This window comes from Lynx canadensis, chromosome A3 (genome assembly GCF_007474595.2).
Source record: "Lynx canadensis isolate LIC74 chromosome A3, mLynCan4.pri.v2, whole genome shotgun sequence".
NCBI lineage: Eukaryota > Metazoa > Chordata > Mammalia > Carnivora > Felidae > Lynx > Lynx canadensis.
This window is the reverse complement of record NC_044305.1, coordinates 58410150-58423839: the sequence shown is the minus strand read 5'-3', so window position 1 is coordinate 58423839 and position 13690 is coordinate 58410150. Positions and strand designations below refer to the sequence as shown.

General features: G+C 42.7%; 1 protein-coding gene across 8 annotated transcripts in view; it reads right to left on the bottom strand.

Annotated features, from left to right (window-relative positions):
* The window catches only part of TBC1D8 (TBC1 domain family member 8), a 111567-nt gene that overhangs the window by 44604 nt on the left and 53273 nt on the right, over positions 1 to 13690 (bottom strand). For 6 of the 8 annotated variants that reach the window (XM_032592615.1, XM_030310381.1, XM_030310382.1 and 3 more), the window contains 2 exons: positions 6645 to 6763; positions 2047 to 2275 (listed from right to left, as the gene is read on the bottom strand). In XM_032592615.1, coding sequence (XP_032448506.1) covers positions 2047 to 2275; positions 6645 to 6763 — 348 coding nt within the window. Of the gene's footprint in view, positions 1 to 2046; positions 2276 to 6644; positions 6764 to 8646; positions 8898 to 13690 lie in introns of all 8 variants that reach the window. The other 2 variants (XM_030310388.1, XM_030310386.1) reach the window with 1 other exon arrangement.

Here is a 13690-nt window from a genome sequence, read left to right as displayed (position 1 = left end):
GATAATGCAACAACTTGAAATGATAAATGTTATCAAATATAGAAATCATTTCTTTTTTTTTTTTCCAAACTTACCCTAACAAAATTTGGCTTAGTGACCATGATTGATCAGCGTCAGAAGATAACTCGTTTTCTTTTTCAAATCAAGGAGGGGATCATTAAGTGTTTCTATTTCTAACATTTCTTTCTGCTTATTCTGCAATAATGTTTTCAGTGCTTCAATAACTTAAAAGGCCACAGATCTTCTCAGGCTTGAGAAGAAACTGCTTCAGCTACTTCTAGTTGCTTTCACATAAGTCTCTTACACAAACACACATAGACACTCTATAATCATCAACTTTCACTTCATTAAGCATCTACTCTGTGAAAGCCCTGCACTTAGAAAAAAGCTCAAATAGAGAAAACAGACATGTAAAATAAGCAACCACTAATTTGACAAAATCAAACAGAAACACAAACATGGTTTTGGGAAAGTCCCTGGAGGTGATAAAATCTGAACTGATTTTGAGGGGTGAACAGGAATTTCCAAACAGGCACAAGAACGGGGAAGAGAAAGAAATTAATTTTGAGAAGCATTTCAAGGGGCGCCTGGGTGGCTCTGTCGGTTGAGCACTGGAATCTTGATTTTGGCTCAGGTCACGATCCCAGGGTCATGGGCCCAAGTTGGGCTCTGCACTGTGTGTGGAGCCTGCTTAAGATTTTCTCCCTCTGTGTGTCTCTCTCTCTCTCTCTCTCTCTCTCTCTCCTTCTGTTCCTCTCCCCTTCTCATGTTCTCTCTCTAAATAAAATTTAAAAATTTTTTTGAGAAGTATTTTAGAAAGTACAAGAATAAGGATCATCAAGATTAGGTCAGAGTACACGAGGGTGGGGAAAGGCTATGTACGCAGAGTGTATGTACTGGAGCATCAGAACTGAGGCTGGCAGCGTGAGAAAGAGAAGTGATGACCCTGTGCAGGAAGCTGGTTCAGCAAAATTCAAGAGGAGCCCTTCCCACCGGTTAAACTTGAAATGTAAACTTAAATGCAGGAAGAAAAAAAAATTCTGTATATAAACACACACACACACACACACACATATATATATACATATATATACACACACTCAGTTTATATACACACAGCTTCTATCCTGCATGGGTGCTTGAAACAGTATTTGGTTCCAAAAGAAGTTTCAGTGGGAATGACTTTTTTAAAATTCAATATACAATTGACACTTGTGGCTTTTCTTTTCTTACCTGGTAATTCCATCATCTAGCATGGCAATGGTCAGTGGATAAATGTGCAAAAAGTTAATTACTACCTGAATGTCAAGTGGACCCAGGTGAAGAATTCCTTCCCGTTCCAAGGAACAACTGTATATCCTGCTACTTACTCTTCTGGGAGCAGTCATAACCTTCAGGGCTGGGAATTTTTAATTTTTTTTAAATGTTTTTATTTATTTTTGAGAGAGAGAGAGAGACAAAGTGCTAGTGGGTGAGGGGCAGAGAGAGAGGGAGACACAGAATCCAAAGTAGCTCCAGGCTCTGAGCTGTCAGCACAGAGTCCGATGTGGGGCTTGAACTCACAAACCATGAGATCATGACTGGAGCCAAAGTCAGAGGCTTAACCAACTGAGCCACCCAGTCTCCCCAGGGCTGGGAATTTTTTACATGCTCCCCACCCCCCCAACCGGCCCCCGTTCATCTTAAGAAATAACATGTTCCACTCCTTTAGAAGTACTGGGGCCATCAGTTTTAACAACGTGTTTTCAGAATAAGATAAAGTAAAAAACCTTCAGGAGCTATATGAAGTGAGCTACACAGAAATGTTTAAGGCAATAGAAAAAATGAATTCTCACAAAATCAAAGCCCCTTAAGGGTAGCAGTATGTATCAATATAATTGTCTGCACAAGTCATCTGGAAGTTAATCAAGTATCACTTATTATCATCTCAACTACTCATTTAAATCTTTTGTTCTCTAACTCTTCATCTTGTCTCAGGACAGCACAAGCATCCCGAGGGTCAACTTCATCTGTGAATGCCCAAATCGCTCCAAATGCCTCACTTACGTTCCTTGCCCAGGAAGAAGGAGTAGAAGCAGAGGTGGTTGATGCTGAGGTACAGCCAGCCTTGGCGGGGAACCCTGCCCTTCCAGCAGCAGCAGGAGTAATAGGTGACCAGCTTCTCCGCCTCCGGGAAGTTGAACCTGGCTTCGAACTTTACCAAGGCCTCTCGGAACTTCTCCGGCTCTTCTTCCTGCTCAGCAAGCCTGCTACTTGTCTCCTCAGCAATCAGAGCCTGCCACACAGAAAGATACAGGTCCCCTCGTCAGTGTAAGGGACGAGGGGAGGGACAGGCAGAAGCAGGAAGGGACAGCTGAGCACAGGCACCTAAGGAGTCTGCACTGCTCAACAACAGACATGCAGGGTGGAGGAGAGAAGTTCATCACACTGTCCACCACCCAGAAACATGGCCACACTCAGGGGGGTGGGGGGGAGGGGAATGAGCTGGGAGGTAGAAAACCCAAGAACAAGTCTCTCACTTGGCCACTTACCAGCCCTGAGGCTTTGGACAAATCACTGACTTCTAAGCCTGAGTTTTCTAACAAATTACTATTTTATACCTCCCTGTTCTACCTACAGGGACAGGATGATCAAATTATTGGCTCCAGCATGAACTCAGTGCATCAACTTTAACGAACCACCCAAGTTTGAGTTATAAGTTAGTTGTTTTTAAAAGGCTAATGAATGTCGGGGCGCCTGGGTGGCTCAGTCGGTTAAACATCTGACTTCAGCTCAGGTCATGATCTTACAGCATGTGAGTTCGAGCCCCACATCCGGCTCTGTGCTGCCAGCTCAGAGCCTGGAGCCTGCTTCAGATGCTGTGTCTCCCTCTCTCTCTGCCCCTTCCCTGCTCACACTCTGTCTCTGTCTCTCCCTCTCTCAAAACTAAACATTTAAAAAAAAGCTTATGAATGTCTTCCTCCTTAGATTCAAAAATTTTAGTACAAAGCCAACAGGTGCCTATCTGTGTGACATCTGACACCTTTCACTACCACTAAATATTCTACAGTCTTCTAAGGTAGAAAAGGAGTTATGTTGGCCAAGGTTGTAAACACCTCCAAAGCACTCAGGTGCACAAAGAGGCAAGACAGAAAAGAAAACATCTAAATGTACAACAGCTTTGCCAACAACAAGTAACGGCAAGGATCCTTTCTAAGTCTGGGGTAAGGCTATAGAAGTGTCTAGAACATAAGCTTGTGGCCTGTTCCTGAGGGGTGACAACTCGCTGACAAGATCAGAATTCTGATTCCCCACGTTCTTGTATTTCATGAAGGGCTAGGTCCCTTAAGACAAAGCCACTTTTGGGGCAAAGCTACCATACCCTAGACTTTATAAGAGATTTTAGAAAATTATTTAGAAAACCTGAGAGTTTCTATTAAAGTAAGAATTATTTTTAAAATGAATCTGAAGGTTGATAAAATTTCAAGTGCTTTTCATTTCCTTCATTATGTTTTTCTTCTTTCCCAAATTTTATTTAACCAGACATTATAAAATAGAAAAGTTATAAGAAGTATGAATAATTTTAAAGGCATATGAATGGGGCACCTGGGTGGCTCAGTCAATCATCCAACTCTTCATTTTGGATCAGGTCATGATCTTGCTGTTGAGGAATTTGAGCCCCACGTTGGGCTCCATGCTGGCAGTGTGGAGCCTGCTTGGGATTCTCTCTCTCTGTCCCTTCCCCACTCACTTGCTCTCTCTGTCCCTCTCTCAAAATCAATAAACTTAAAAAAAAAAAAAAAAGTTAAAAAAAAAAAAAAGAAGCATACATAATATAGGGGCACCTGGGTGGCTCAGTTGGTTGAGCATCTGATTCTTGATTTCAGCTCACGTCATGATCTCCTGGTTTGTGGGATCGAGCCCTACATCAGGCTCAGTGCTGACAGTGTGGAGAGTGCTTGGGATTGTCCCACTCTCCCATTCTCTCTGCCCCCACTCTCAAAATAAATAAACATTTTTTAAAAAGTGTATCTAATATGTAAAGCTCTGGACCGTGAGGTATGAAGGGGATTTTAGGAAGGCTCTACAGCAAAGAGTCATGGATCCACTGGCTCCAGAGGCAGCCACAATGGTGGCTGTACAGACTCCTGACTTCTGTGGATTATTGCAGTGTCTGGTAACCAGCACAGCTCAAACCACAGGGATTTCTTTAAAGCTTCAGAGAGTAGCCAACTGTTCAGGATAGGAGTGGGAAAGCCTCAGTTTCTAATTCCTTTGGATCTTCCCAGAGGAAATGGAGAACCACCACTACATGCGGTGGCCCCAAAGGTATAACCCCATCTCAGGCCACAAGAACCCCTCCATCCCCAGCCCCTGATCCAGACCAGCAGCCTTCCTCGGACTGTTTATGTTTTGGTTTGGTTTTTGCTTTTTTAAGGCCTTTTAGCTTTGATGTGCAGGGGATCAGACTACACCATCCCAAAATACACCTCTTTGGCATAAGAATTATTCTGAAAACAACTGAGAAACAGCAGACACCAAAAAGGCTCTCTGCCCTCTTCCACTATTTGTCTAAAACAAGGATATCAATTCCCATTTGTGAAGGTATCTCCCTCTCCTGTGCCAGGAAGAGGAGGGTAACTCTAGACTCTGACCGGTGCTGAGAGGGTAACAAACCTCACAAAAATAGCCCTTCTCTTCCTTTCATTTCCCCCTACACATTTAATTTACCTTCCTACAGTGTGCCACCCCTGGAAGCCAAATTCTTCTTTGTCCTGTCACTTCTCTACAAACATATGGCTCTTTGTTAAGATGCTGCATAAGCCCTACATTCTAACTACCCTTTTGAGTTACTCTCACTGAGTTTCCCCCTGTGTATGCATACTGCACGTGTTGATAAACTGGTTTTCTCATTAATTTGACTTTTGTTGGTTTAATCTCCAGGCCATGGGAGGAGAACCTAGGACAGTAGAGGGAAGGTTGCTTCCTCCTCTACAGAAGCTTTCCTAAAGCCACTGTAGCAGAAATGAAATTTCCTTCCTCCAAATTAAAAGGAGAAACCTTAAATCAAAGAACCACCACAAGCTACGTTAGACTAAGGAGAAGGGAGATAAGTGTAAAAAATAACCATGAAATGGGCATTTCTGTAGCTAAGCCCCAGTGTGAGCTGACCCAGGGAACCAAGCTACTCAGCTGAACCAAGCAACGATGGTAACCCATGGGCTAGATATGTCCCCACCACAGCCTGGGTCCACCTGCCAACTGCACAGGCCAAAGGTGACACTAAGAGGATACCTGCCTGGATTCAGGAGACCTTTGATTTCCACCTGGCCCCACAAGTGTTCCTGATGCCCAGAGGAAAAGAATATTTCTGTTTTTGTCCCTTTAAAATCAAGAATTCACTTTGATGCCCTTTACTAAAAGCTGAAGCACTCAGGGTGTTAAAAAGACAAACTTTTGAAGAGAAAACAAAACAAAACAAAACAAAATCAATGGTCTGGGATATTTTACCCTCAAGGAGGAAAACTGTATTACAGGCTAACATGTTAAAATGTTTAATAAGAGATAACCTCAGAATGAGAAACAGTCTCTCCCTGCCTGAGAGGGCTTTTATTTATGTTTTTTTAATGTTTATTTTTGAGAGAGAGACAGAGTGTGAGTGGAGAAGGGGAGGGGCAGGGAGAGAGGGAGACACAGAATCTGAAGCAGGCTCCAGGCTCTGAGCTGTCAGCACAGAGCCTGATGTGGGGCTTGAACTCACGAACTGTGAGATCATGATCTAAGCCAAAATTAGACAATTAACCCACTAAGCCACTCAGGCACCCCTGCGTGATAGGGCTTTTAAAACATTGGTTACCAATCATGGTATTGCAATGACAGTTATAGAAAATATAACTGACAGGAGATATTAACAGATACCTTCCAAAATATTCCTCTCTTGCTTCTCAAAATATAATTGGTTTTAATTCCATTTAATTAACATATTTCAAAAACAAACAGCCACTTTGAGGAAGAGGAAAGTGCCAGGTCCCACAAAATACAGTGACAAGCTGTCACAATTGCAAAAAGGAGGGAACAGCTAATTTAAGGAGTCAAATAACAGGGGCATCTGGGTGGCTCAGTCAATTAAGTATCCGACTTCAGCTCAGGTCATGATCTCTTGGTTTGAGGGTTTGGGCCCCACATCAGGCTCTCTGCTGACAGCTCAGAGCCTGGAGCCTGCTTCAGATTCTGTGTCTCCCTCTCTCTCCACCCCTCTCCTGCTCACACTCTATCTCTCTCTCAACAATAAACATTAAAAAAAATTTTTTTTAATTAAAACAAAAGGAGTCAAATAACATTTTTTGCTCTGCAAATACATAAATCATAACATTTCTTTTTCCTGAGACAAAAGAGGACCTTCACTTTTGTAAAGGTTAACAAAAACTTGGGCCTGAGAATGATGTGTGGATCTTTAAATTTCAGGTGTATTTTGCCCAACTGTCTGCAAAGTTTGACAGGTGACAAGTCTAACTCCTTTGACTGTGTATTAAAAGCTAAGATGTTCAGTTACAGTGGAGAAAACTTCAAACCTGGTCAAAAACGCTGCAATGGCCAAAACATTATATGGAAGTCTGTAAGAAAGACGGGGAAATGAGGAGAAGCATTTCAATCAAAGGACCTACCTTTACCTTCCCTTTGACAAAGCTGGCAATGTCATCTTTATTATCAAAGACCGACAAAGTATGGAGGAGATTTTGCTCCAGCCAGTCCCAGTGCTGGTTTATTTCCTCTAATGTTGCACCTGGATTAGAACAGAGAAAGATGCCGAGGTTAAAAGTAACTCCCAGCACATGAACTCATTTGCCAAATATTATGAATGCTGTGTTTGTTATTAAAACACTTTGGTTTCTCACATCCTGGGCCACAGCAGACTTGGAAGGCCCCCTCCTTCGGAGACACGGTCTCCCTCACCACAGCACTGGGATTTGCAAACACCTGTCCACTGCCACATGGATGAGCCAGGTGACCAATCAGGTCACTCTTGGGATTGCTATGCGGACATTCTCAGCCTCACTGATGCATGGACTTCCTACCACATCCACTCAAGGGATGGAAACATTTATAATTACGCAGCTATTCTGGGGGAAACAAGCCCCAGGAAGCAGGCCAATTCTGAACAGTCTCACATGGTTTATTTACCTTGTGTGAACAGGGATCCCTCAAGAGGGACCTCAGCCCAGGTTCACAGAGGAAAGAGCCTCTTGAGAAAGCGCTGCAGATTGCCCAAGGGTGTTGCCACTTGCAACAGGCACCATTAAATACAGCAACAACCTAGGAAATCTCCAGGTTTACGCATCTATACTTCGTATCATTCACAACCATATCCCTTAAGAACATTCATAAGAAGAGGTTGTCGAATGCATGCTAAAAAACACAGAAAGTTAAGTCCTATATAGCAAGTTAATTTCTTTCAAAGCCAATTAAAAAAAAAACAACACTCCATTACTGAAGCATTAGGCAACACTGTTACCAAAAAGCTTAGTTATTTTAGTATTTCCTCTCAAGGAGCCTCTTAGTACTCTCCATTAGACAACGAGCACCTTGATACGGTGACCATGCCAGCTCCTAGTGAAGGACCTGGCACACAGCACGTGCTCCAAAAAGTCCCCTGACTTGAAGCAAGCATGGTCCTGGACAAGAAAAGGCACATGTGCATCAGGTGTGTGTAGAACGGAAACAGATACAACGCCCAGCTAAGAGGATCAGATTTCCCAAATGGGAAGCAGGAGATACTCTAACTTCAAAGGTTAAGGGCTACCAAACACCAGCGCAGAATAAGCTTGCCGATGTGTGAGGCACAGTGGTCAAAAGAGCCACATGCCACTTCACAAAAGCCAGATAGGCATTTTGTTGACACCAAACTTTGTGAATGCTGTTTGCAGCCTTCCTTGCTGTAGAGTTATAGATGCACGTAGGGAACTTAGGAAAACCTCAGGCATAGAATGCCAGAGAACTCACTCCAGACTTGTGCACTTGGGGTCAGTGAGTATCAAGAACATCTGTGTTAGGACTGTTGTTCTGAATGGACAGTTTGGGAAGGAGTCATCAGAGCAATCAAAGAAAATTCTTCATAAGGAAAAGAGAGAGCGCTCTGGTCTCTCTTCCTCTTCCTATAAGGAATCCCATCATGGGGACCCCACCCTGCGGACCTTCTCTAAACCTAATTAGCTCCTGAGGTCCAACCTCCAAATACTATCACATTGGCGGCTGAGGCTTCAATGTATGAACATGGGGGAGGGAGACATCATCCAGGGTATACCAACCAGTGATCTGCCCAGCCTTCCGTCAGTTCCCCGCCCCCCCCCCCTCCCCGGTCTTGCTCTTTAAGGTGGGGTTTAGGAGAGCCAGCTCTGGGCAGGCATGGTCAGGATCCTCTCACTCTCCATCCCCCTCCCATCCAGGGGGCCCTTGTGGCGGGAACCCCTGGCCCCTCAGGCTCTCCATTCCTCTTACAAGGGGGAAAGATCCTTTTAAAACAAAATCAAACCAAGCGGTCCCACGTTTCACGGCATGACTCTCGTGAAGCTTCTAAATGTTGTCTACCTGAACTCCGGCCCCACACTGTCTGTGTGGTTCCTCACATTCAGTACTGAGGCGCCTCAGGCAGACGTCAGTTTTGCTCACCTTTGGCTTCAATATCTGTCATTTAGCGTCCTCCAATGGCAACCGTGTAGGTGTTAATCACAAAAAACATCTCCTAAATCTGTGGGTCAGCAATGGTGTCTTCCTAGCTGGCAGACAGTACATCACACCATTTCGAGAGAGTCCTTGGGTCTTCACTGAAGCCAATAAACTTGCACAGGTGCCTTGGGGATGCCTGGGCCTCTGCCCTTCTCTTTAAGGTTTACTCTTTCTAGGTCTTTGTCCTTTATTATCTATTATAATAAAACCAACTAGTCAGAATATTTTTTCTTTAAAGCTTATTTATTTTTGAGAGAGAGCAGGGGAGGGACAGAGACAAAGGGAGTCAGAGAGAATCCCAAGCAGGCTCTGCACTGTCAGCACAGAGCCTGATGTGGGGCTCGAACTCATGACCTTAGCTGAAATCAAGAGTTGGATGCTTGACTGACTGAGCCACCCAGGTGCCCTGGTCAGGGTATTTTTAATAAAAGCAAAGAATAAATGAGAAAAATTATCTTTATTGGTCACCAATCTTTTGAGTATGAGACCTTCTTTCTTAAGAAAGAAAGAAAGAAAGACAGACAGACAGACAGACCTTGGCAGAATGAGGAAGAACAAGAGAAAGGAGAAGACTCACCTTTGCAACCTTTCTGTTCCAGGGACTAGGTTACTGCTGTGTAATGAAGACTGAATGAGGAAATCGTGGCTCAAGCACCTCTCCGAGGTCAAATATATAGAATGAAAGGCAAGAGCAGGGTATGAACTCATTCTCTACAACCCTGAAGTACTCTGGGGCCCTCCCCTAACAAGCTACATTTCAATTTCTTTTTTTTTTAAATTTTTTTTAATGTTTATGTATTTTTGAGAGAGAGAGCAAGAGAGACAAAGTACGAGTGGGGAGGGGCAGAGAGAGAGTGAGACACAGAATCCAAAGCAGGCTCCAGGCTCTGAGCTGTCAGCACAGAGCCCAACACGGATCTTGAACCCACAAACCACGAGATCGTGACCTGAGCGGAAGTTGGATGCTTAACTGACTGAGCCACCCAAGCAACCCATCAATTTCAAAGTAACATTTACATAATCTTTAGGTCCATTACTTCCTCTGGCCTGACACTTAAAAAAAAACAAAAAAAACCCAAAAAAAACAAAAAAAAAAAACATTTTGTGTTTGTACTTAAGAGTCTTTCCAATTTCCTGAATGCATCTTCCTTCCTGGATGACATGAAACAGGTTTTCATTTATCCCATTAAGCTCACAGGTCCAGCACAGTTAATTGTTAACAGCTAAACAAGGAGGTTGTCCTCAACTGATAACCGCAGACACCATGAATAAAACTATAATCAAGCCCCAACAGTGTAGCACATGGAATTAAGAATTGAGACAAAGTCATCAAAAATGTACGCCTCTATTCTTTAAAAGATTCTTCTACCTACGGGGAGAAGCTTATGACAGGGAAAGATAATTCTAAAATAAAACCAAGCCTACACCTTGAAAGAGAAAATAGGCACATAAAAATACAAAAATCTGTCACTGAGCCACAGTTAGATTTCATTACAATCTGCCCTGTTGTTGAATAGAAGACATAGCTGTATGTCTCTCCTGGCCAAGACAATCAATATGATGAAACTTTTCCACCCTACTGTCTTCCATTTCCTACAAAAGTTGCCAAATGGCAGGGAAATTTTCCAAACTATAATTTCCTCTGCAGGGAAGTCTTATGATAGGCTTCCAAAATACTATAAATCAGTGCAAACCAACTGCATGTCCTCGGCCCCAAAGGACTAAAAAGGAAAGTCACTAACAGAGCTCACACACCAAAGTTCTGAATCGATGCTGTAGCCAGGCTTCCCAAATTACACAAAGTAACCCAACAGAAAATAGCTTTTGAAAAAATGAAAAAGAGAATACGTGTCACTTTATAAGGGCAACCACTGATTGTAAAGTATTTGTTAGAGGTAAGCACACATACATAAATATTTTTCTGTCTGTGAGTCATGCCCAAAAAATGTTGGAGGGGCACCTAGGTGGCTCAATCTAATAAGCATCCGACTTCGGCTCAGGTCACGATTTCACGGTTTGTGAGTTTGAGCCCGGCATCAGGCTCTCTGCTGTCAGTGCAGAGCCCGCTTCGGAACATCTGCCCCCTCAAGGATAAGTAAACATTAAAAAAAAAAAAAAAGTTGGAAAGCCACCACACCACAGACATACGAGTGGCAGGAAATGTAAAGAGAAAAATAAGAACATGAGAAAGTGTCACCACTGAAGAGGCAGAATGATAAAAAGTCTACAAATGAACAACAGAGCAATATTCCCACTGCTTCTGCTACAGGTCTTCCAAAACCAAGACGGAGGAGAGTTGTTCTGGATTGAAGTGTATCCCTTGCCTCAGACAAATGCATATGCTGAAGCCCTAACCCCCTAAAATGACCATATTTGCAGACAGGGACTTGAAGGAGGTCATTAAGGTTAAATGAGGTCATAAGGGTGGCGCCTGGGTTGGAGAGAACTCAGTGCCCTTTTAAGAAGAGGAAGGGGGGCACCTGGGCGGCTCAGTTGGTTAAACGTCCAACTCTTGATTTCAGTTCAGGTCATGATCTCATGGTTTCGTGAGTTTGAGCTCAGCATTGTCAGCCCCCGCTGTCAGCATGAAGCCTGCTTTGGGATTCTTTATCTCCTCTCTCTGCCCCTCCCCCTGCCAAGTAAACAAACAAACTTAAAAAAAAAAGTCCACTTAAAAAAAAAAAAAGAAAAAAAAGAAGAGAAGGAGACACCAGGAATGACCATGTGAGGATATAGGGAGAAGGCAGCCATCTGCAAGCCAAGGGGAAGGGCTTCAGGAACAACCAATCCCGCCAGCTCCTGGATCATGGACCTCCAGCCTCCAGCACTGAGAACCAATAAATATTGGTGTTTAAGCCACCCAGTCTGTGGCAGCCCTAGGAGGCCAATATAGCTGTTTAAAACCACACTTTATAGGAATACTGTGGATTTTAACAGAAGTCCAAATGGCAAAATTATACCCTGTTTTATTAAGACAAAATAAGACTTCTATTTCCCAAGAAAATTAAAGTTCAGAGGATCGTAAACATTACCCACACAAGAACTCAAATCAGATTTATAAATGCCGATGCAAAACTAAAATCCAGGATTAGAAGCCCCAATTAGGCACAGATCAAACAACCATGATGATTTATAAATTACCAACTCTAAGGCAGAACAGCCGTAGGTGGTAGACACAGGACATTTTCTGAATTCTTAGCATGTTCCCAGGCATTTTGTAGATATGTCATACACTTGACATTGTTTATCTTAATAAAAATAGCACAAGGTAGGTGGTATTATTTTCTGGGTAAGAAAACTCAGGGCAGAGAAGAGCCAAGCTCAAGGCCACGTCTCCGGGCTCCTAAGGCCTCACACTATCGTAACACACAGTGGAGATGGGAGCCTGGGGAGCTAGGTGGGCAGTTCCCAAGAGCTGAGTCACTTTCAAACTCACACACAGTATTTATTCGCCTAGGTTTCCTCCAGGGAGGTTTTCAGGAAATAAAACAAGCATCTCATTGTCTATACCTACAGCTTCTGCACGAACACAGCCATAAATAACATGACCCAAGCTTCAGTTTTAAAAAGCAACTGTTTCTCTCTGCTTAATAACTACCCAAATGAATTAAGGGTCTTTCGTGGCCATCTAAATCCTAATTTACAATGAATGGGAATTCCATGTGCATAGCTCAGATCTGTTCCTTTGAAATAGTACATTTCTCTATTGTCCAAACACTAAATGTCTACCGTCAAATGCCTGGACTAAAAGCCATATGATCATAAAGGGGCTAATTAAAAGCAACACTACCATTTCTCAATTTCATTTAACACATCGTATACAGAGTAACTCAGAAACAGCATTTGAGTAAAAATCACAAATGAGCAGGGGAGAGGATTGAACCAAAGCCTTTAATTTACAGAAACCTCACATTCTTCAAGTGGATATTCTAACATCTAATCCACGCCTGAAGCAGCATCTTTACAGAAATCTGTGAAAGCCCAATATCAACATCACGTCATTATGACTGACAGTATTTTCACACATACACATCTATGTTGCTTAAGAAAATAAGTTTTAGGGGTGCCTGGGTGGTGCAGTCGGTTAAGCGTCCGACTTCAGCCAGGTCACGATCTCGCGGTCCGTGAGTTCGAGCCCCGCGTCAGGCTCTGGGCTGATGGCTCAGAGCCTGGAGCCTGTTTCCGATTCTGTGTCTCCCTCTCTCTGCCCCTCCCCCGTTCATGCTCTGTCTCTCTCTGTCCCAAAAATAAATAAACGTTGAAAAAAAAAAAAAGAAAGAAAATAAGTTTTAAATACTTTTACGTAATTTCCTTGACCTTTTCTGCCTTCATATTAAGTCCCTAAAAGTATTTGCAATAAGTGAAAAGACCAACCTCCCTGACACTGAAAGTAAAATATTTTTAATTTGCAATTGAAACAGTCATTAAAATGTCCTTGTATTAGTGCCATTAGAAACACTTCTCAGAATTAGAAGCAAAGGAGTAAGAAAATTTGATCATTAACCAAAGGAAGAAAAAAAATCAATAGAAATGGAACCAGAAAGGACATAGATAAAATAATCTGTAGACAAGGACAGAAACAGCCATTATAAATATACTCCAAATATTCAAAAAGCAGAGGAAAGCATGAGGATGGTGAGAGACCACATGAAAGATATAGAGAAAGAACCAAATCAAACTTTTAGGGATGGAAAAACAGTGTCTAAAATCAGAAATACACGAATGGGATTAAAAGTAAACTACACATTACAGGGAAAAAAAAAAAGTAGGGAACTAGGACATAGTGATTAAAAACTAAAATGAAAAGCAGAAGGAAAGGGATTAACAAGAGAAATAACAGAGCATCAGTGAGCTGTGGAACAGCAGCAAGCAGTCTACTAATTGGAGTCCCAGGGGGGGTGGGGGGGGGGGGAGAACAGAGGCCAGAGAACAGAAAAATATGTCTATATTGGAAAAAACAGCTAAAATTCTTTTCCAATTTGATGAA